Source organism: Myxocyprinus asiaticus, chromosome 49 (genome assembly GCF_019703515.2).
Source record: "Myxocyprinus asiaticus isolate MX2 ecotype Aquarium Trade chromosome 49, UBuf_Myxa_2, whole genome shotgun sequence".
Classification (NCBI taxonomy): domain Eukaryota; kingdom Metazoa; phylum Chordata; class Actinopteri; order Cypriniformes; family Catostomidae; genus Myxocyprinus; species Myxocyprinus asiaticus.
Genome location: NC_059392.1, coordinates 12,332,998 through 12,357,976, shown reverse-complemented (window position 1 = coordinate 12,357,976; position 24,979 = coordinate 12,332,998). Strand labels below are relative to the sequence as shown.

Sequence of the window (24,979 nt, the reverse complement as noted above, 5' to 3'; positions counted from 1 at the left end):
TAGTTTATTTATCTGTGTTTTAATCTAAGTACTCATCTGCCCACCTTCTCTATTTCCACAAGTGCATATACTGTGACAATAGAGCTGGAGCCATTGTGCTGGTTAAACCTACACCAGCCACAGTGTAAACAAAATCTCACCGGCCCGATCTGTCACTTAGCCCCTCCCTCCCCTTAACCAAACACACTCGCCAATCTGTCCACTGCATGCATACACCACAGCTGGCCGTACCTCACCTGTTATCTACCCAGCGCCAGACTCCGGTCCTGTTTTTCCTCATCTATGAGAAAGTGTGTCCTTCTGTAGAGATTATATGTAAATCTATGGGGTTTCATTTCTTGTGATTTGTGTTATGTTTGTAAAAGTGTGTTAAAGGAATGGCTCACCCACAACCTTCAACCTTTGAACCCTTTTTTTTAATTTTTATTTTATTTTATTTTTAAATGAGCATTATGAATAAACGACTAGATTTAAAAAATAATAATAATAAAAAATAAAAAAATTGCACTCCCAAATAGAAACATACACTCACTGAGCACTTTATTAGGAATACCTGTACACCTACTTATTAATGCAATTATCTAATTAGCCAATCGTGTGGCAGCAGCGCAATGCATAAAATCATGCAGATACGATCAGGAGCTTCAGGTAATGTTCAGATCAACCATCAGAATGGGGAAAAAATGTGATCTCGGTTATTTCGACTGTGGCATGATTGTTGGTTCCAGACGGGCTTGTTTGAATATTTCTGTAACTGCTGAGTCCCAGGGACTTTAACACACAATCCTCTCTAGAGTTTACTCAGAATTGTGCCAAAAACAAAAAACACCCAGTGAGCGGAAGTTCTATGGATGGAAATGCCTTGTTGATGAGAGAGGTCAACAGAGAGTGGCCAGACTGGTTCGAGCTGACAGAAAGGCTACGGTAACTCGGATAACCACTCTGTACAATTGTAGTGAGCAGAATAACATCTCAGAATGCACAACACGTCGAATCTTGAGGCAGATGGGCTACAACAGCAAACAACCACGTTGGGGACTATATTATGACCATAGTTTTCCTAATAATTGCTCAGTGAGTGTACATTCCAAGTTTTCTGAAGCAATAATACCACTACAAATAATGACAGAATTTTCTTTTTGGGTGAACTGTTCCTGTGAACAACGTCATGCATCCACAGCGCCAACCAATGCGGTATAACAGCAGGATTTAGTCGGTTTCGTTGCTGCCCACAGTAGGCAAAGACATGTAGAAAATTGAATTTCAATGTTCGAGTAGTGTTTTTACTAGTCGAATATTTAAAGCTGAACGAGTACTCGATTAATCGCACATCCCTTATAGCTTTGTAAGAGGAACAGAAATGTCAGTATTCATCTAGACGCACTGTGCCAGTTTTTACAGCACATCTTGTAACCGAATGAGTCGTGTTTATAAAAGTGCGTGTATCCTGGGGGTGAGAGAATGTCCAGGAGGGAGTTTAGTCTCTTTGTCTTTGTACCTGCAGGGGTCGGCTCCTGACGCTTTCTCACCAGGGAATGTGTGTGTGCGCGTGTGCGCGTGTGCGCGTGCGTGCGTGCGTGCGGTGTGTGTGCGTGTGTGTGTGTGTGTGTGTGTGTGCGTGTGCGTGTGCGTGCATGCGCAAGTTGACATCCCTTACTAACCAGGGCCGCAAGAGACCACCCAAAATTTCACTTTAACAAATCACAAAGTTAAAAATGAAGCACTGTTTTGTCATGTTTTTGTGTGTGAGCTAAAGACAGAGAGTTTGTGTACCTATGTCTGTGTGTATGTTGGTGTATGGGGTAGTGCCCTTTGCCCTCTCGGGGTTAGTGTAGAGTGTCCGGGCTGTTAAGGTCAGCTGCACTGAGGCGTATGCCCTCCTCCACCAAGACGAGAGGGATGGAGAGAGGGCTCTGATTACAGGGTGGAGGAGGGGGCGTTGGCTTGTGTGTAATCCCCGTCTCCCCCTTCTTTACTGGCATGGGAAAGACACGACTGAGTCTGGCTTTGTCTGGGGTGAAGGGGCCCTAGCCTTCAACCTAAACAGCTGCTCACATCTATGAAAAGACATTCTACCTGAGTGTATTTTCACTCAAAATGTTGTACTGAAATTTGCTTGGTCTTTTTGTTGTGCTCACAAGGCATTTGTTAAAGATGCTTTGTGTTTGTTAGCTTGACCGGTCAGTGATGTAACATATCTGGACAAAGAAAAACGATATATATACGAAAGTATCTCTATGTTTTGATGTTGGTTTATTTATGCCTATTCATTTATTTCATTAGATATTTAAAATATACATTTAGAAAATGGAACATTTATTTGAAATTTGAATGTATTCAAAATATTTAATGTCTACTTAAAATGGTTAAAATTTCTAAATTAAAATGATTTGAAATTTGAAGTTATTTAACTTTTTAATTTATTTTTTTTACCTAAATAAAAAAAATAAAAAAAAGTCAGAATAGCTAAAATGTAAAATGTTTTCTCTTTCAGAGTGCAGCAGCAGCTCCCAGTCCTGTGATGGGCAACATGCCGCCCAACGATGGCATGCCAGGTGGACCCATGCCTCCCGGCTTCTTTCAAGTAAGAGCTGCTCTCTCTCTCCTCCCCCATCTTCCTGTTCAACCTCCTCCTTTAACCCTGTGCATTAAGCTTTTACCATTTTCTGTCCTTCACCCCTCCCCTCCTTTTCTAACCCCTTTTAGTTCTTTTAATCCCCATCCAGATGTTTCTTCCCTGCTATCTCTCTCTCTGCGTATTTCCATGTTGTCTGTCTAAATTAGTAGTTCAGTATAGTAGCAACTCTTACTGACACAAACAGAGAGTTGCGGCCCCTGATCTCAGATCAGTGTGAATGCCTCGACAGTTTAATCCCAAAGGCCTATAATGTGTAAAAAAAACTTGCTTGCTTGGTTTTAGCTTTTTGGCAACACATATCTAACATCATATCTGTGTATTTTACATTCAGGGCTGGTATTTGGGGAAATGCTTGGAGGCACAGTTCCCAAAAGGCCCTTTCCCACCTACAGTCCCAGTAATTTTCCTTTAGTAACTGTCTAGATGAGAACTCATACGAGGAATGGAACAACCATGGAGACTTTTCCTTTTTTGCATTCCGACTCACAGAAGTGCCCTTGTAGTGACGTCATCTATCGACCATTTTTCTTGTGACGTTATTTGCATGCGCAATTTAATAGCAACAACACCGAAATCAACAACACAGACGCCAGGATCGGAGCTACACTTTTGTTAGGGCTGTTTTACACAAGCTTTGGCTGCATCCCAAAACGTAGGCAGCTGCCTAATCAGTTACAAACGACAGCGTTTTTGGATGAATGGAAATCTGAACAGTTTAAAAAGCACTTTAAAAAGCACCTTATTTCGTCCTACCTCCTTGTACATCCCCCTGAAGGCAGCATATTCCCATTTTCGGACGCAGTCTGTGTCTTCAGGTTACAGTTTAAACTGGGTGCGAGAGCTGTGCGTGGAGAGCTCCGTGCTGCTGTAGCCGCAGTGAGAGATGAGACGAGCGGTCAGACCACCACGCAGCACACGTTGAACTCAGCCGACAACATGTTGAAAGCACTATAAACCTATTTATCAACACAGTCTTTTACAATAAAGGATTTTTTGACAATAAAAATTATTGTATTGAAATAATCACTCATTGTTTGACTTAAAAAAAAATACATCTTGATGCAAGTTACCACACCATAACAAGCACGCAATACTTCCCTCATGTAAACTAGATTTCATGACGGTCTACTGTATAATAGAGTTCAATAACTCACTCTCGATAAACATCGGATTATTTATATCCATCATCCCAGGAAAAAATTGATGTAGAAATCCAGAAATCACTTTATTTTCTGTATAGTCACACAGTACAAACAGTAAAGATGCGATGAAAACTCAGAACGTATCTCCCGATGAAGTTACACGCACATACACAAATGTGAAACGGGTGATCCTCTTTATATACTTGTTGGTTTTATTTTATTTCTGTTAAGGTAATTATAAAATTCTCTGAGTAGCAGGCTAGCGGCTAGTTGTTTATTAATGGCGGCTGTGAACTCCTCTCCTTTCTCAATGATTTTCATGTCATAGATTTTTGACCAATCACAGGCTACAGCACCTCCCACAGTCTCCCACAGTCCCTATACACCCCCAAAGTACCTACTCTATAGTAGGAGCTAAAAATCCCCCGAAAACAGTTCAGAGGAACTATTTTTCCTTAGGTGCGAATGTGACGAAAAGTACTGGTCACGGGGGAAAGTACCTAAAATGGGCTTTAGTACCTAACGGGAAAGGACATAAAGTCAAGGTGCCTCTGGGAGTTCCCAGACCATATAGATCTTTTTGACCAGTTTTGATGTATTTCCCACTGAAACAGGAAGTGGGGGCGGGACATGTCGAGCATCTCGTCCGTGTTTTAAAAACAATATAGCCAATAAGCTTTAGTTTACATCCACACACACTTTCCACTGTACTACTCAAGTCTGATCCGGTTACCTTGGGAAACTGAGAACCAGTCTCAATACTGGCCTGCTTTTCCACTGACTTAAGAACCGAACGATGATCTAACTGACAACATTAATCCATAACCAGCCCACAAACCAGCACACAGCACATCGTGGGCTTTGCTTACGACCAGGCCGGAGCCATTGTGCAGGTCTAATGTGGATGAATGAGAAACAAGCAAGTAAAAGATCACAATATTTTAATATTTTGAATCAAAATACACTAAATATAAAAAATAAAGAACACTTACTCATATAGAGCAGACATTTAGTAGAACATTAGATAGCAAGGATTAGGGTTAGACCCAGGTGGAGCATCAGACTAGACAGAACATAATACATAGAGTTGAACATTAAATAGAGTAGATAGAACATCTAGTAGAATGTTAAATAGAGGAGATCGAACTAGTAGGATTTCAAATAGGGTGGCAGATAGAAGTAACAGATGGTACATTTAGTAGAACATTAGATAAAGGGGCAGGTAGAGCATCAGACTAGGTAGAACATCTAGTAGAAAAACAGAGTAGATGGAATATCTAGTAGAATTTCAGATAGGGTGACAGAGTAACAGATAGAGCAGATAGTACATTTAGTAGAACATTAGATAGAGGGGTAGGTTGAGCATCAGACTAGATAGAGCATAGAGTAGAACATTAAAAAGAGTAGATAAGACATCTAGTAGAATTTCAGGTAGAGCAGCAGATAGAGCATCAGAATAGATAGAACATCTAGTAGGATTTCAGGTAGGTTGGCAAGTAGAGCAGATAGAACATTTAGTAGAACATCAGATAGAGCATCAGACTAGATAGGACATTTAGTAGAATTTCAGATAGGGTGGAAGATAGCATATTTAGTAGAACATCAAATAGAGGGGCAGGTGGAGCATCAGAATAGATAGAACATAAAGTAGAACATTAAATAGAGTAGATAGAAGATCTAGTTTTCAGATAGTGTGGTAGACAGAGTTTCAGATAGAGCAGATAACATTAAGTAGAACATCAGATAGAGTGCCAGATAGAGCATCAGTGTAGAATGAACATATAGTAGAACATCAGACAGAGTAGAACATTAGTATAATTTCAGATAGGGTGGCAGAGTAATGGAGCAGATAGAAAATTTAGTAGAGCAGCAGATTCAGAATGTAGTGGATTAACAGATGTTGCATCTGATAGAATTGCACGTAGAGCATCAGTTAGGGCCTCCCATAATGTTGCAGACTCTGAAATGAGCATCAGATTGAGCATCACATAGATTGGCACATAGATCAGAGACATGGTCTCAGAGTCGAGAAGGAAAGTGTTAATGTTGCATGAGCCTTGTTCAGAGAAGGGAACGATCTGACTGTTGCATGAGTGACATTGCGTTCTATAAATAGGGCCTGTGTGCATAAGAGCAGGAGAGAAAGAGAGAACTAAGAAAGGGAGGAAGAGGGAGGACTTTGTGCTCCACTGCAGTAATTCCCTCATGGTAGCAGCCCAGGGCATGGCAGCAGAGAGGCATGGAGAGAGTGAGGAAAGAAAATGAAAGAATGAAAGAGGAAGGAAGAGAGGGATGGCAATGAGGCAACAATTGCAAAAAGACAGGCTCCTCCAGGCCCACATTCCTTCCATGTATGCTTCCTGATTCTCTGCAAGAAGTTGTTGTGGTCTGGTGACACCAATTATATCTTGACATATATCCTAGTGGCCACTATATCACTCTTTCACACCTCTCAAGAGCTAACTACCGCTCTCTCCCACTCGTGCCGGCTGCGGCTGCTGGGCACAGTTATGCTAATAATTGGGAGCTGCTCTCTTTGCATCTGTTTTTAATACAAGTGGAGTGTGCGGTTGAAACAGGTTATGATCTGTGTGTATTTCGTAAGCGGACATTTGCGCATCCATTAATTTTTTGTTCTTCCCCTATGTGTTTTCCATAAGCCTTCTTTGACATTTGTTTCTCTTTGTCTTCTATTTCATCTTTTATTCCTTGTTTCACATTCTCTTTTTGTTGGTTATTGTCAGGCCCACTTGCTTTTTTTTTTTCCTGTGTTGATTTGTGGGGAAAATCTGCGGAATTTAATTTAACATGGTAAAGTGCCTTGAACAGAGCTGAGAGCCCATATTAATATCCAGAGACAACTATAAGTAAGCTATTCATTGGTTTATTTCCCCCTAAGTGTAAACCCTACATAGCAATATTGGCTTAACCAATTCTCTGATTTTGGGACGTCATTATATTCGCAATTCCATTTGGTGACACTAACACACAAATTACACACATAAACACGCAAAGAGCACAGAATGTGCAAAGTTACAGTTCTACTGAGAACAGTTCAGTTGAGTACAGTTTCTGCAAAGTTCTTTGCATGCTGATTACATGTCAGCCTGGTCATAAATTACTTTTACTCATATATGTTTTGTTTTTTCATGGTTTGCAATGAGCATGTTTTAGTGTAAAAAGCGTAGCAAAGTGAGCAATGTATTATAGCTATTCTGTGATTACTGTTACAGCAGTTAACTTGAAAAAACATTTCGGTAGTAGAGCCATGCAACCCAAGCATGCTTGCCTGTGCATCTGTTTGTGTCTCCAGCGCACAGATGGAGCTGTGATAATTAACACAGATGACCTCGGTAGCTGCCATGTGATCGGTACAGTTCTACAAGAGAGGGATGTAGGTGAAGATGGCTAAACCCTCCCGTACACCCCCCTTCCTCCAGACTCTCCTAACCTGTACCTTGTAGGCCCAGACGCCCAGTAACCTCCTGCAGAGAGAGGAGAAGGAGAGTTTAAGGAGAGAAACGCAAAGATTGTGCACTGGCGTCTGGCCCAGAGTTAATAATTTTTTTATTCCCTCCATTGCATGGGTTAGACTTGTTCAATAATTTTCATGCGAAACTCCACCGCACCAGCTTCTCTTGGGAAGACGCATAGGGAGGAGTAAAAAAAAGTCGAGGAGTAAAGAAAGAATTTTAAGTTTAGCTGGAAACATCTGAAATGGATGGGTTTGTTTTGAGGGAAGAAGGTGGGAGAATTTCATCAGCCATTCTCCCACAAAAACCTCTTGAAAACCAACAGAATTAGGAGAGAACTAAAAGACTGGCAGAGACGAGTGAGTGAGAGTTCCATCAAGGTTAAAAGGACTGAAGGATGTTGTTCAGACTTGCGAGGTGCAGGAGTCTTGGGATATTGATATAAGTGTCCAACACTATACAGTGTTTTTGTCCTGTTGACGTAGACATGTCCCCATGGACAAACTCAAGTTAAATGTCAATCAAGCCAGGAAAATTGTTGGGGGTGGGGGGATTTTATCCCCATTTCTCCCTAATTTGACATGCCCAATTCCCAATGCTCACTAGGTCCTCGTAGTGGCACATTCAGTCCGTGAATCTTATCACATGGCTTGCTTTACACGTTACCACGGAGACTTCGCGCATGTGGAGGCTCATGCTATTCCCCGCGCACTACTCAACACCCGCCCCATTGAGAACGAGAACCACTATCGCGGCCACAAGGAGGGTAAGCCATGTGACTCTGCCCTCCCTAGGAACCAGGCCAATTTGTCCATCAGCACACCCTGAATTCGTACTCGCAACTCCAGGGGTGGTAGTCAGTGTCATTGCTTGCTGAGCTACCCAGGGCCTCAATTTTTTTTTTTTTTTTTAGCATAATCTGAGGTAAAGAAGCACATTTTATGATTCCAGTGTTGTCATATTTTACTGCTGATTTAAAATATGTTCTTTGATCGTAATCTTCACCAACCGTTTTGGAGATTCCGGTCTTTCCCCATTGAATTAGATAGGAGCTACACTTTCATGACTTGAAATAGCTTTCCGAGAGCGTTCCAAAGATGGCTGCCATTGGACTGACTTGCTAGAAAGACTTTGACTCCAACCGGAACTGTGTGATTTTTGTGACGTTCCGTTAACAGTTCTTGAATGTATTATGTATTCTTACAGCTATTTGGTAACGGCGCATGCTGCAACGCTTTTTAGTGGTGGCACGATTAACACAAACAGACAGAACTCCTAGTCTGATTTGTAAACGAATAACTCTTATGAGCCGGTTCTTTGTAATGAATCGGTCAAAAAAGACCACAAGATTTGTTTGAATCAGTCAAGCGACTCGCTCACTGAATCGGTTGGAGTGGATCTTGCATTGTTCACTGAACCTGAAGAACTACACTAAAACTTTTAGTCATGTCAAACTCAAAATGAACTGAGAACTGTTACAGTATTACGAGTACTCTTGGCTCATGAGACTCAAATCAGTAATTACCAATTGGTTGTTCATATGACAATGTGTAGATACACTCATCAGAGTTTAGTTGTAATAAATGAAACTTCTATTTATAAAACAAAAAAAATTATAATTAAAATTTGTAACCACAAATTGCATTTTTCATACAATTGTTGAACTGGAACAGGTAAATGGAATTGGAATTACAGCTGGAATTGTTACTTTTTTTATGCTGCATTCACATCGTGTTGGAATTACTGTAATCATGAGATGACAACTCAAAGGTTTTACTCTGAGCTGAGAATTTCACGACAGCAAAATACTTCATCACTACATTTAATTCATTAATTCACCTTTATATTTCCTTGCTAAATGTTTAAGAATAAAGAAAGTGCTCCAGGTAAAGGTGCAGTCTCACATACCTTCGCACGGCGAAATTCCGCAGTCGGAGATGCCGTGGGCGAACACTGAGCGTGTGTGAAACAAGCAAAAAATAATTGTCAAGCAGACTTTTTTTTTTTTTTTAATGCTGCACTTTATTCTCTAAGACTTAAGTAAAAAAGAAAACTCACTGCTAAAATGATATCATTGTTCATTGTGAATAATATTCAGTGTAGCTGTGTACGAAGCACCGCCAACAAAGAGGTCACTGCCAAAAAATCAACTTCGGATTGGTCAACGTGGCGAAATTTGCCTGTCAAAGTTCACCAAACTTGAACTCGAAACCCGTGAGTGGAAATTCTTCACCACCAGAAGTCCATCTCGCGAAATTCACGATCGCGCGGATTCCCATTGCGGAATTTCACCATGTGAAGGTATGTGTGACCGCGCCTTAACACTGGCTATAATAATATTACCTTTGAGGCCCCTGCCATATTGGTTATTTTTAGATGACGTCAAGTCGGAGCTGAGAATTCCAGTTCTACGAAGATGTGACTGGGTTTTACAAGTCGAAATCTCGTAATTACGATAATTTCTGACTTGACGTGAACGCACCAATAGGCTATGTCCACACTACAAGTTCACAACTTTTATGCCTCTCATCCACACTGGGACAGCGTTTTCCTCCACCGAAAATGGAGCATTTAAAAACGCTCTCCAATACCACATACTTTGGATAATGATAACGATGACGTTAGGAAACTGAAAATGGAGTTGGTGTTGATGTGGCCTTTAATTTCCATCCTTAACTGTAGCTACAGGATATAGGTACACGGAAGGTTTTGATTGAGTGTGATTTCCTTGTTTGCATCATTTGGAGTCATTTCAGAGGTCAAAGTACCATTTGGAGGCACTCAAGCTTAGTAGTACCTTAAAGGGGTAGTTGATCTAAAAAATGAAAATTCTTTATCAGTTATTAATCCTCATGTTTTACATTAAAAAAAAAAAGCAGTCACAATTTTTTGTAATGTACACAGACATAATGAAATATGCATTGTGTTGCTGTTCCATGCTTTGTTTTGCTTGGTGCTTTGTGTCCCGGCAGTCACTCGGCAGTAGCTACACACTGCCCCCTTTTGGTTGGGAAGCAGCATTGCATCCTTGCAACGCTTGGACTCAGTGATAGTTGCTGTCCTCTATGCCACTGTCCCTCTAGGAATACTATGTGCCATTCCCTTTCACGGCGGGAGGGACTTCTCTTGATGGGCTTGTATTTCTGTGCCAAGCCGTTATCTCCTTAGCTTGGTAGAAAATTATTTTATTAATTGCTTCATTTAACACATAACCCCCTCCTCACCCTAGACAAATACACGCAATCCTGCCCAAGTTGTTCCTCAGTTACTCTACAGGGATGTAGAGCAGGGACATGCTTCTCGGTTAAGGCCATATGCCTCTCTCACTTACCCATGGTGGGAGGCCTCGCGGTGGAGCTCTGTTAAAGGGTAGTAATGCAGAGGCTGCCTCTGCTGCTTAGCCAAGTAGTAGAAGCCCTTTGCAAGGGGAAAATTGTTTTAGATTTACTACCCTAAATAGGCTTGAACATGATCAAAGTTCATCAGCTGGTCTTTGTTTATAGTGACATAATATGATTGCACAATACATGACTAAATGTAGGGTCCATGTAGTACATATATACATTGAACATCGCATCATGTTATGCATGACTAATTTACTGGCTTCTGTACATTTGTTTTTCTTTTTCTAGTGTGGTGTCTCATTGTCCTGTCTTTTTCCTGTCTGTTTTTCAGGGCCCACCTGGATCACAACCATCCCCACATGCACAGCCCCCTCCACACAATCCCAACAACCCCATGATGGGTCCACACGGCCAGGTAAGACCAGTGCCCCTTGTGTTCCTCTTTTTTGTTTTATCACTCACCTTTTTTCATACTTTAACACTTTATTCCTTCAGCATTTTCTTTCACAATTTATCTTTCACGTTTTCTTTAACATTTTCACACTTTTTCACGTCCCCCCCCCCCACACACTTTTTTCACTTTTTCCGATTTTCTTTCACACTAATTCTTTCGCACTCTTTCTTCTGCTCTTTCTCTCAGTCTTCCTTTCGCACTCTGTTTTTCAAGTTTTTATTTTGCACTCAGTCTTTCAGGCTTTCTTTCTGGCACACTTTCTTTCACACTTTCTTTCGCACTTATTGCACTCTGTCTTTCACTTTTTTCTTTTTTTTTTTTGCATCTTCATTCACTTTATTTTGCACTTTTTTCCACATTCACATTTCACATCCTTTTTCACTTTTTCGTTCTTTCACTCACGCTCTTTTGCACTTTCTTTTGCACTTTTTGCACAGTCTTTTGCGTTCGTTCTTTTGCACCTTCATTCACTATCTTTTACACTTTTTTCCGCACTTCCGCACATTTTCACACTCTTTCGCACTTTTCGTTCTTTCACTCACACCCCTTCGCACTTTCTTTTTGTTCTTTCACTCACTTTTTTGCACTTTTGAACTTTTTGCACTCCGTTTTCTTTCTTTTGCACCGTCATTCACTTTCTTTTGCACTTTCTTCCAAGCGTTCTTTTACAGTTTCTTTTACACCCTTTCGCACTTTCTTTTCGTGCTATCACTCACACTCTTTTGCACTTTCTTTTGCACTTTTTGCACTCTGTCTTAAACAGTTTCTTTCTTTTGCACCTTCATACACTTTCTTTTGCACTTTTTTGCTGCACACTTTCTTTGTAATATGTACTGAATACTGTGCAGTCTGTACTTTAAAAATTTATTTTTTTTTTAAATAGCATGTCAAACTAAATGCAGTATGCAGCAATAATGGTTTCAAACAGTAGAATGCTGCATTGTTATCATATTACCTTATGTCATTTGTCACATGAAATCATCATGTTTAATTTGCAGAGTGGTGTCAAGTTATCATCTTGGAAACAACAATGGTTCTTTTGCATTTTTAATCCAGTTTTGTGTAAAAAGTTCCAAACTTTTTGGTTGTCAGATCAAGTAATGAGTAAAAAAAAAAACAATTAAAAATTACTGAAAATTGGAACCATGAAAATTGAGGCTGATATAACTTCTGGTTCATTCTTCACACTGAAAATGGAAGGTCAAGTCAAGAACATTGCATTGTGGGATAACAGTATTCTTCTTAGTGTGCTTTTTTGTATACTACACCTTTTATCAAAATCTAGTACATCATCTGGCTATTACATGCATACAGAAAATTGGCATACTGTGCACAGTATACATACTGTATACTGCACAGAAAGTGTGAGTAGCATGGTAGTAAGCTATTCCGAACATAGCCTCTCATTTTGCTTCTTGATCTTCTTCATGGTTTTTCCCGTGTCCTCCCTAGCTACAGCACAAAGCGGTACATTACCTCATCTGTTCTCTCAGGAAACACACACACACACACACACTCCTCACAGACAGGGACTATGTTCCCGGATAAATAATGCAGGCTGTGGCCCAGCCTGTGAGGAGTGAAGGTTCATCTCTTCAGGACTCAACAGATCTGGTCCCTCCCTGCACCCTGCACTCAGTCCTTCATAGTCCATCAATATCCTATTAATAATGCACACACACACACAGATAAACACACAAACATGCTCACACTTGTGTGTACACATGCAAGCATAAACACAGGCAAGCATGCAAACACAAATACGCAAACAGCAATACACCCTTCCGTGTACACACTTGCTGCAACTTGGACCGAACAAAGACAGACAGAGCTGGATTGGACTATTATGTAACCACTTTTCAGCCAACTACTGTACCCATCACCCTCCAAATCGTTTGCTCTAATTGTTTTTGTTGTCTTGCATTTTACAAGTTCATTCCTTGTATACACTCCTAATATGTGCGTGCATTCTAAGAATCTAAGGGGTGGTGAGGTTTATTGGTTAAAGATCTGTGCCTAACCCAGCGCAATGCAATAAAGAGACAAGCTATGAAAGCTATTTCTTATGTTATATAGCGCAACAGTCTGGTTCCGGAAGTAAAAATCTCACTAATTTTTTCCATAGACAAAATTATTTTTAACAATAACTTATTAACATTAAAAGACAGACCTACTGTGAGCTCCGAGGATGTTAATCAGTGGTGATAAAGCCATCGAAGGTTCTGCTGAAGCCATCAGTCTATGCTATTCATCTTCATTTTAAAAAAATTGCATTTAACAGTGGAATTCCTGATGAAGAACTACACTACCCATGATCCTGAGGTGGAAAATCCACCAATCAGAGAATCACGGGGAACAAAGTACGCCAAAAGAGCTCTGCAGCTCCGCCCACTTCCATGACGCACTGTGAATGACACAATTGAGTTGCTCTCCCTACTCGCTCAAATTACTTTCATATTTGCATACTGTATCTAAATATTTTGCAATAAAATTATAATATGTTGTTTATTTACATAAGATCAACGCATTATATAAATGTTTTTCAATTGTTTTCTATTTGATTATGTAATCCGCAGTGCTTCATGGGATTGTAGTTCATTCCCTGATTAAAGACGTTAAGTAAACAGTCTTTTTGTTCGATTTGCAAATACTTTTTGTTTAAAATCAATGTTTATAATGTTGTGATTCACCTTAAAGCTGGTTGGTTTGGTTCTTGGCTTAAAACACTTTTTGAAGGATTTTATGAAATCCCTATGGAAAAACTGAATGGGATAAATACTTCGGAACAAAGACGACTGAACATTTTTGGCAGGCACTGTTGCGCTCTTTTAAACGTCAAATATGTTCCGATTGGCTGCGATTGTGTTGCTTCGCGCAGCATTTTTACTTTTATTGTAAACTGGAAAATTATTTGTCGCAGGAAACTTCACTGGTCTTTAGTTCGTCACATTGCTCCCGGTTAGAAAACGGTGTCACCCATCTCTTCAGTTGTCTCTCACGACTCTTCTCAGTTTTCTCTTCATTCTGAGTGTCTTTCTGTATATTCTTGTTTAAAATATGGCAAATTCCCACCAAACAGTTTGATTAGCATGAGCATCACCTTGTCAGTGTACAGAAAACTGGTATTTATGTGGTCCTTCCTTCAACCTCAAACAGAGAAGGTCTTTTCTGTAGTGTAATTGCGCCCCCTTCTGGTAGCTGTTGTACTATGCATCATAAACACTACATATCCTGTGCTTTCTTTTCTCCCAGTTCACATTTGTAAAGTGCCTCTAGACTAATTACTGTTAGACTACCACCTGTATATGCTTAGCAAAGTTTTGCAGTGGTGCCTTACACTTTGTTTCTTGATTAACAGCTTTTCTGCTCTCTCCTCATAGCCTTTTATGTCTCCACGATACCCAGGTGGACCCCGCCCATCACTCCGCATGCCAAATCAGGTGCTGACCCCGCACCTTCAACCAAATGTTTTTTTGCAATTCTTCACTTTTACATATTTTATTCCTGTTTTCTCTGGAATTGTGCCGAGGATTTATCACACTTTCTCTCTTTTAGCCACCTGTTGGAGTCCCAGGGTCACAGCCACTCCTGCCAAACAGTTTGGACCCCACCAGACCGCAAGGTACCATAGTCATTTAAAACCAGGAATAGTTTTTTTTCCCCCCCTTCTATTAAAGAGCTCTCTGAATTGCTCAGGGATATGTAAAATAACTGTAATTCCTCTACCCTATTAGGACATCCAAACATGGGCGGCCCTATGAGGATGAACCCACCCAGAGGAATGGGAGGCATGGGCCCACAGGTTGGCTGTTATTCTTATAAGGGATGTCCCGATACTGGTATCGGAATCGGGTCCGATACCGCAGTCATGTATTGGTACCTATCCTCGTAAAAATGCTATGAATGTCATTATGTAAACATTCAGAGCACTAACTAAAATCGCGTTATATCCTAGTGAGATTATTAAACGGCAAAAGCTGCGATTTAATGTGATCTATAGATCATTTGCACATGCAGCGTTTTAAATGCGAGTGCTTGTGAATGTGCGTAGCCGGTGTTGCGAAGGCATAGATACACAAACTGCTCATACCTTTTAGAGATTCTTGTCTCATAAATGGAAAACACTATTATGAGCATCAAATGCTCTGTTTGTTGCAGATAACAGCAGAAAGAGCGCTAATTCACTTTTTAGCGCGAGTCATATAAAGACTACATATTTATTTATTGAAATAGTAGCCTTTTGAGGATTAATAATCACATTGTGTCACGTAGCGACGGGCTTTCCGGGGGAAGCTGCCGTCATTACATCAGAGCTCCTTGGTCGAAACAACACAGAGAAACACTTCAAAATAAAAGCTCCACCAAAATAAAAGCTCAATTTAAATGAAAAAACTATGATATAAATATATCACTACTGTATAGTTATGTAATATTCACTGTTATACTACTACTACTAATAATAATAATAAATCGACAGTAATTGTATTATATTTAAGCAATATCACACATCTGTGATGGTCTGTTGTGCAGCACTTTATTTGATAAAAAAAAATGTTCAATGTTGTATTTAGGATTGTACTGTGAGGTTCTGAATAAAAGCATTTTATTTGATCAAAATAATACAATATTATGTTGAAAATTAATTGTTATACTTTCATTTGAATACATCTTTAATGCATTTATTTATTTAAACACCATTTTGAAATAAACTGTTGATGTGGAGTTCAGAAAAAAAAAAAAAACAGGTATTGGACTCAGTATCGGCGAGTACTAAAAAAAGTATCGGTATTTGTTTTTTAAAAAAATGGTGTCGGGACATCCCTAATTCTTATAAATTAAACTCGGTCATTCTTAGATACATAGTCCTGTATTGATTATATGCAGATAATGGTGCAAACACGTTATTGTAGATTAAAGGAATATTCCAGCATTTGTGGAATAATGTTGATTACCACAAAAAATAATTTTGACTGGTTCCTCCTTTTCTTAAAAAAAAAAAGCAAAAATCGTGATTACAGTGAGACACTTATAATGGAAGTGAATGGGGCCAATGTTTGAAGGGTTTAAAGGCAGAAATGTGAAGCTTATAATTTTATAAAAGCACTTACATTAATTCTTCTGTTAAAACTCAAAATATATTATTTGAGCTGTAGTTGTTTAAATCATCATTTTACGGTCCTGTTCAGGTTTTAGGGTTTGTTGACATTAAATCCTCATGGCAACTAAGCTGTAAAGTTGGATATAAATTTACACAGTAAAGGTTTAATAAGTGATTTTATCACACTAAAATCATGTTAACTCACACATTGTTTACATTTTGTGGCTAAACTTTGGAAAAGTGAGTATTTTAACATTTACTGATTGGCCACATTCATTGCAAGTGCCTCACTGTAATCTCAATTTTTGCTTTTTTTAAAGAAAAGAAGGGACAAGTCGAAATTCTTTTTTGTGGGAATCAACATTATGCCACAAATGCTGTCGATTGAGTTTAACTTGTATTTAACCAGGAATATTCCTTTAAGTACAGTTACTGAATTCATATTTATGTATAAGCTCATTCAAATTTGTAGGTACATATTAAAGTGTCAAAACTGAGGCATATCTTTTGTCTTTGTAGAACTACGGTGGAGGAATGAGGCCTCCTCCGAACTCTCTCGGTGGACCTGGAATGCCTGGCATGAACATGTGAGTCTCTGCCATGGAATACACACCCACACAGTCTATACCACACTTACAACCACATGTTCACTAAGCCATAATGAGGACTTACCATAGGCGACATCTATGTTTTTTGTATAAGGCATTCTTAAAAACAAAACAAAAAAAAATAGAGAGTTTAGATTTGGAACCTCCTAAAGGGAGGTTTAGTCCGATTTATCTAATTGCTAATTTTGCCCTCAAAGTATAGCTAAGTAAATGCACACACATACATTGATGCTTAACATATCCTCTCTGTCTTTCAGGGGTCCGGGAGGTCGAGGGCCTTGGCCTAACCCTAATGCAAACTCGGTAAGTGCCACTTTCAAAAAGGGAAAACATTGTGATAACCACATTTGTTTTGTATATAAAAAAACAAACAAATCTGAGATTGGTCCAGTAACTTCTACTTATTCTCCCCTCAGATAGCGTACTCGTCCTCATCACCAGGAAACTATGTGGTGAGTTGCACACACAAGATTTTGTCAACGAACTCTTTCTACACTTCCAAAAAGGTTTTTGGAGTGTAATTGTTTTCTGTTCTCATCACCCAGGGGCCTCCAGGAGGTGGTGGACCCCCAGGAACCCCCATCATGCCAAGCCCAGGAGGTCAGTTTGTTTTTACTTAAAACCATTGGATTTAACTAGAGTAATATCGGGAATTTCATGTCTTTTTTTTTACGTCATTATAATAGCTCAGAAATTACAAAAGTGACAGAAGATTAGATTATAATATGAAGCTCTTGTTTTGGAAAATACTGTGTTAATACATCAACTTAATAATTCTTGCCAGTGCAATTTGCTGAGCAATATTTTTTCGAGAAACTTGTTCCAGACAAGACTTCTTCCTGAAATGAAATCTGTTTTACCGTAGACTCAACGAATTCCAGTGAAAACATCTACACAATGATGAATCCAATCGGCCCTGGTGGCAACAGACCGAATGTAAGTTGACAGTAGTCGCTTTTCATGCGAAATGATTCTCCGATTCACGAAAATCATCTTAAGTAACAAATTGAAGGTTTTAGGATAAATTATATGAATTTGTAATAAGGTATCTAGCTATAAACATTGATGATTTATCAAAGAAGATAAGAATATTCTTTTCAGGAATACAGAATATTCTTATAAAATATTTAAATATATTATAAAATATTTATCTTAACAGTAGTGAAGAATAATTGTTTTCTTAAGAAAGTTAAGTGAATCTGGCCCCTGGTGTGTATTATCGCTGTCCTGGATGGGACTAATTGTACTCTGTATTTGTAGTTCCCAATGGGGCCGGGGCCCGATGGTCCAATGGGTGGAATGGGATCGATGGAGCCACACCATATGAACGGGTCTTTAGGTAAGACTTCATTATACAAGTAGCTAATATGTACAAAGTTTGAAATAGCGTAAATGTCCGAAACGTCTATTGAAACAAAAATCATTGTCGCTTGCTGTAATTCCAGGCTCGGGTGATATGGATGGGTTGCCAAAGGTAAGAACTTGGATTTGCACGAATTTCACATTTTTGTTCATTTCTTGATAAATACAGTTTACATTTAATTCGTTTTATTTGCTGGTTATATCACTAATGATCATCGTTTGCTCTATCTCTGGGTTTCTAGAACTCTCCGAACAACATGGCAGGTATGAACAACCCCCCAGGGACTCCGCGGGACGACGGGGAAATGGCAGGCAACTTCTTAAACCCATTCCAAAATGAAAGTGTAAGTATACATCACACAACCCACTCTTATTTCTCTCCTGCTTCTTGTCTCCTGTAACCACCTCGCACTGTTCTGGAAGTTTTTGGTTCTGGTCAGAACATTCCAAGTTAGCTCAGAGACAAACTCTATGGAAGTATGCAAATGCTTGGCCAACACATTGTAAGCGCGTGTCCATGTTGTACATAATGTGCGTTCCGAACCAAATGTCAACCAAATGTCAACTAGCTTAACCCTTTAAGCTCTGAGGGTGTTTTTAAAGATTTCCTGTTTCAGTGGCATACCCAAAATATAAGGCTTATAACTCGAAGAAGAAAAAAAACAAAAGAAAAAAAAAACAAGAGTATCATGTTTGGTAAGAAAACTTTTCAAATTTTTTCATGATATAGATTATGATAAATTCTGAGACTATTAGCCTAAGAAACTTCTGAAAAATCACAAAAACACTTGAGCCAAACATTTACTTTTTTTAGGGCTGTCAGTCGATTAAATTGTTTAATCACGATTAATTGCAGATTTTTATTTTATTTAATTGCGATTAATCTGATATTTTGAAAGTGCTGAAATTTGACTCTATATATACAAATTTTCTTGTCAAAATGCATTTTTTTTTCGATCTTAGGAAAGAAAACAAAACGGTATGTAACACTATAATGCTTTATTAATAATTTCCAAACAAAGTCTTACAAAATAAAGACAGGAATGCACTAAAATATCACCAATTCATCTGAAGTTAAACTTTTCTCAAAGTCTAATTGGGAGGTTGACTTATTGAAACAATTAGTCCCTATAGGTTGAGTATTCATTCGTGTTTTCATTCATTTCATATTTCTATATTCTCTATATATCCCATAATTTTACATTTAAAATATTCATCTCATAACATTATTTATGCATTTGCAAATGCTGTGTAAATGCATTTATTCCTGCTCTGTGAAAATACACTTAATTACCACTTCAGATGAAGCTTCTGTGCCACCTTTACTGTGTAAAGATGGCTTTAGTCCCCATAGGTTTAGTATTCATTGTAATAGTCATAAAATCTCTTAAACATTCATCTTCCACACTATTAATCTTCCGGTAGACTATGACTATCCGCTTTCTTACAGCAATCGTGAAGCTGCGTTCATGATTCGCATCAGAGCGGCAACGCCAGCGTCAAGCGTCGATTTGAACTCCACGGGAAAAATGGAATGATAGTTAAGACTCGACGTGCTTCTGTGGTAATTAAAATGCACCTTACATAGGCTGAAAATACTTAATCACAAGTCCCATCTGGGCTTGTTTTGTACATCAAATAATAGCGCTAAGAGGTTCTTTCTTCGTAATATTATCAATTAAGCACTGTTTACATGTAACATGTAAAACAAATAGGCTGGTTGTATTCTACTGTTTGAGAACTTTCCAATGACATATGACACATGGCTATTTGATCAGTTTGTTCTTTTTACCGATTACAATAAAATTTGCAGTGCAAAATTATTAAAATTATCAAAACTTAACACTGATTTCAAAGCACTTGTTCAGTTTTGGTCAAAATGCCTACATCCATTGCAAAGTCCAGCTTTTAAGCTTTAAAACGGTACCCATTTTGTATTGTTCAAGACTGTAGTTATTAATATAATGGCGGGCCCGTTCGAGCTTAAAGGGTTAACTGACACTAGGATTCTATTCAAACTGTTGTTCCTCCATAGCAGTAGTTAACTGAAGAAGAAAAATGACTATAGAAGACTAGAGAAATTCAACATTCTACAGTAATGGTCTCTATAGCGCCCCTTGTTGCAACGCTGAGAATGCAACATGTATTTGTGAACACGAATTGCATTCTGACATATTTCGGAAAGCCCGGGAGGTCGTTTCCCCTGATTGTTCACGGATCGTCTAATGCATATTGCATGGAAAAATGGCAAACACTTTATCAAAATGGCTGGCTTCAATCTGATCTGACTTTACGCAATTACTTAAAGTTTTTTACGTACTTAAAGTCGCATAAAAAAACAAAAACAAGCTGTGGTTGGCCGTTCTACGTCAGACGGCCGCATCCTGTCTAAGTGGGCGGTTCTTGGGCAAAATAAGCAGCAAAGTAGACCAGACTTTATGGTGATAGTCAAAAGTCTATGTTTATAGGTTGATGAATGATGATACATTGTAGACGATTGAGATTTTCCACCAGTTACCTTGTTTTTTAGAGTTTCTGTAATGTTGTTGTTACATCGCCATGAACTGTTATTACACTTAATTTCCCATTTTCTTGCTCAGTGGTTTTTCATTGACTCATCTTTGTCCCTCCAACATCCCCTTGCCCCTTTCTCTCTTCTCATTGCAGTATTCACCCAACATGACGATGAGTGTGTGATTTCTTTTTTTTATTTTATGTTTTTATTTTATTTTATTTTTTTAACCCCTCCCCAAACCCCTCCTTCCCGTTCTAACCCTCTCTGCTGCGTATGGCATGCTTATTTGCTCAATCTCTACTCCCATCACCCTCCCCAACACCCTCCAACACTCTGGGCTGGTGTGGTGGCGCCCTCTAGCCGGTCGGTATGGCCGCAGAGCTTAGGACTCATGCTAGAACCAGCCGCCAGAAGCTGGTGCGGTGAGGTCGAATGGACGGATGCAGGCTTCGGACTCACCTTGCCTCTCGGACTTCATCACTGGTTCAGGACAATAAGGGCCCCCGATGGAACCACCATGCGTGTGTGTGTTTGTATGTGTGTATGTGGGACTGTGCCAGGAAGACTTTTCATTACAAATTAAGACTGGTGGCTTTATTTCAGTCCTGTTTTATTATTATTATTTTTTTTCATCTTTTTTATCGCAATTAGACACTTGAGGCTAGTGGCAGTCCAAAGTTTGATTGCTGTGTACATTTTAAAACGGAAAAAGCTAAACTGGTGATATGCTGGGGGCAGGAATGGTGTCATTATATTTGTATATTATTGATAATATTATTGGTATAATTTTCATAATTGATAATGCTATGATGATGATGTACTCATAATTTTATGGATTCTCCTGTAAAGGGCACATTTGTATTTCAACAACATCGATGACATTATAAGCACACATTCAGAAATGCACAATGACACTTCTGTTTACATGATTTTAGGGATTTGTTTGTCTCTTTGTTTTAATTGTTTTGTCAAATGTCTATTTGCATAAACCTCTTCCTTTGTTCTGCATTGAACTGATGTCATCACTACCAGAGTACCGTGCTGAGATGTACAACTTCAATTTTGTCTGTCAACGAAGTGGCTTCTTATACGATTACAATCACTGTTATAATAGATCTGTTTGGCACTGTAATAGTTGACCCAAAAATGACCATTGTTATTTACTCATCTTCATGCCATTCCAAACCCATATGGTTTGGAATGACAATGATAGAATTGTCATTTTTGGGTGAACTATTCCTTTAAATAATTGGAGCATATTTTTCATTTTTTTTCCCAAAATCTAGGAAGTCCTGCTCATAATACATACTGTAATCTTTTGATACGTAATCCTCATTTGGGCCTTAGCGTGTAGCGTTCAAGGGTTACATTGCATTAACTACCATTGGTCCATTTCAGCATAGCATGTTGCTCCATTCTTGCCTTGGTCACAAATGGTCAATAACTATAACGTAATGAATACATTTTACCATTCATTCTAGATAATTTACTGCCTATAGTTGCAAGATATCATTTGTGGTCATTGTGATTTTTGCCACTATGTGTTTGCCACCATGTTGTTTTGCAAGTCTTTTAGAATATTACCCATGTGTTTGTAAAAGTAGTTGGAATAAGCAGACTGCTCTTACAAACACAAGATTCCTTGTGCTCTATAGTCCCATGTCTGTAAATATAACTTTTTGGTCATGGACCTTATTGGTATTTTCAATACACTACTTGTCTGTGAAGCTCATCTGTTGTCCCATGTCTTTCTTCAAATGAGGTTGTGTTCAGCAGCCAAATGAGACAGTGAGACAGTTTGCAGTCTCCATTTACTGTGCAATATGATGGTTTTGATAACATGTCAAATGTTATAGAGGGTGAATCTCACAAAAAAAAAAAAAAATGTCCGGGTCACATTTTACCGCAAAATCGAAAAGAAATGTATATTTCTCAAGTCTGTTTTCAGACCATTAAAAGAATATTCTGGGTTCAATACAAGTTAAACTCAATTGACAGCATTTGTGGCATAATGCTGATTACCACAAAAACTAATTTTGACTTGCACCTCTTTTTTTTTTTTTTTTTTAAAGCAAAATCTGGGCTGCATTGAGGCACTTACAGTGGGAGTGAATGGGGGCCAATCCATAAACATTAAAATACTTCACTATTTCAAAAGTATAGCCACAAAATGTAAACAATATGCGTATTAACGTGATTTTAACTCCGCAGCATTGCCAGAAAACCCGCCCTTAAATCGCCGCTGTACCAACGTCACACAACCCGTCCATTTCACAAGCAAGAGGGAAGCTCAAGCTGAGGTATCATGTTATCTAGTTATCTAGAATATCGAGTTTTTATTGAATGTAAACAGCGAGATAAGTTAGCTTTGGCAACTCACCGAAATGCTAATGTAACTTTGATTTTTGCGCTTTTTTTTTAAAGAAAAGGAGAGACTAGTAGAAATTAATTTTTGAACCTAGAATATTCCTTTTAAGAACTTTTTTTGTTGTTGCTTTGTGACTATTAGATTTTCATTTCTGAAATACAGTAATATTTTATTGTTTTGTATTAGAGTAAAACATTACTGTAATGCAGTTTTCACAATTAAATGGCTTTTTAACAAATTCTACAATGATGTGTAAATACTTTTCGATTTAAATAATATGTAATTGTGTTATTTGCATTATGGTAAAAATAATTGGGTGGGGCAATGTGCTTAATCGTCACGAAAATACTGTCACATTGCAAAACAAATCTTAGTGGTCTTAAAATAGGCTTCATTTTCTTTAAGCTTAATGCTATTTCTTATTCTTTTGATTTTGAGGTAAAATATGACCTGGATTTGTTCTTGGTGTGTTAATGAGATTCATATTGACTGGAATTCCAAGATCTACAAATCTCATTCAAAGATTTGTAACCTCATTTAAACAACCATTTCATACCTACACTTACTTTCATCGCAGGATATAAAGTTTCAATGTGTACCAGTTAAAATACTGTAGTCCATTGACTGTATTAAATGTATACTGGATGTTTTGGAAAACATTCTGAGCCAAAACATAGGAAAGAACCAGGATCTGTCTTCTGTCAATCTTTGGAGAGTTTTGGAGTGATATTCACCGCTATCTTCAGTTTGACTGGTACTCAGCCCCTCCCCTCACCCTTTAACCTGTCCACAACCTTTACAGATCCCTCACCCACCTTTTGATTTACTGTAAATAATGTAAAATGCATTTTGATATCATTGACATGTTTTGATATGTCAGTCACAACCAATGAGTACAGCTGAAAATAAGTTATAAAGTATCAGTTTGTGTTTTTGTATTTTAAAGAGATGCTTTTGCTGTAGAAATGCAGATTTGCAGATTGATGGTCACCTTTATTGTAAATTGTAAAACGTTAGATAGTAGGTTTATGCATTATTTCCTCGAAAATAACAATCAAAGCTTTCATTCCTCAAATATTTGTTTTTTGTGAAGAAAATGGCTAGTGTGGCTGTTGTAAATAAGTTACTGATCACATAATTTTGTGATTTATGAACAGTGCAGAAAGAGATGTGACTGAAGCTTTGTGAGTCTTAATTTAATTAGCAAGCTTTAAGACACAACCACATCAAACCATACTATCGATAGTAGTATGGATTGCAACAAATCTATCAAATAGTATGGTTCCCAATTCATAAAATTAGGTAAGATTTTACATAAAAGTAAGAGAAGTCTGCTTGTTATTCAAATGGAATTGCTTAGTTTCTCACTGATCCTCTTTCAGTTCTTAATTTTACATTTGTTGGCCATCCCTGCACTTCTGTTGTGTTGTTTTATATTTTAACATTAGGAAGAATTTTTGAGAGGGAAATACGTATTTTGGAGCAGGGAGGGAGTGGCAGAAATTCTTCTGTAATTTTCATTGTCCTTTCTTGCGACATATTCAATATGAAGCAGTCTGTTTCATTGGGTTTGCTTTGTATTTCATAGTAGGGTAGCTCAGATCTTTGTCCTAGGGCCTTAGGTGTCTTGTGTAGGTAAATATGTCCTTTGTATGTTTCTTTATATTGTAAAGTTTCTTCAGACTGACAGAAAAAAAAAAAGAAGAAAAAAACCCATGAAAATTTACTTATCAAAAAAAGAAATGATTGCATCAATAATAAATGTAATTTAATATTTTTATGTGTTTCAGTTTTGTTATTTGAAAAAAAAAAAAAAAAAAAAAAAAATCTCATTGCTTGGAAATTAATCCCCTGGGGGAAATGATACAAGTATTAATACAATACAAAAAATACAATATACTAATAGGCCAAAACAACATGCAGTAAATGAATTAGATGATTTAGAAAAGAACAAAAACTTGTGTTCCGATTAAAGGA

General features: G+C 38.2%; 1 protein-coding gene across 1 annotated transcript in view; it reads left to right on the top strand.

The window, feature by feature from the left end:
- The window catches only part of LOC127437923 (single-stranded DNA-binding protein 3), a 100,550-nt gene extending 75,774 nt beyond the window's left edge, over window positions 1-24,776 (top strand). The window contains exons 5-18 of the mRNA XM_051693092.1: window positions 2,495-2,584; window positions 10,929-11,012; window positions 14,432-14,491; window positions 14,607-14,673; window positions 14,786-14,853; window positions 16,669-16,736; window positions 17,015-17,060; window positions 17,174-17,209; window positions 17,303-17,357; window positions 17,623-17,693; window positions 18,018-18,096; window positions 18,203-18,231; window positions 18,362-18,463; window positions 20,787-24,776. Of these exons, the coding sequence (XP_051549052.1) occupies window positions 2,495-2,584; window positions 10,929-11,012; window positions 14,432-14,491; window positions 14,607-14,673; window positions 14,786-14,853; window positions 16,669-16,736; window positions 17,015-17,060; window positions 17,174-17,209; window positions 17,303-17,357; window positions 17,623-17,693; window positions 18,018-18,096; window positions 18,203-18,231; window positions 18,362-18,463; window positions 20,787-20,816 (885 nt within the window). The 3' untranslated portion in view covers window positions 20,817-24,776. The remainder of the gene's footprint in view (window positions 1-2,494; window positions 2,585-10,928; window positions 11,013-14,431; window positions 14,492-14,606; window positions 14,674-14,785; window positions 14,854-16,668; window positions 16,737-17,014; window positions 17,061-17,173; window positions 17,210-17,302; window positions 17,358-17,622; window positions 17,694-18,017; window positions 18,097-18,202; window positions 18,232-18,361; window positions 18,464-20,786) is intronic.
- Window positions 24,777-24,979: the final 203 nt, after the last annotated feature.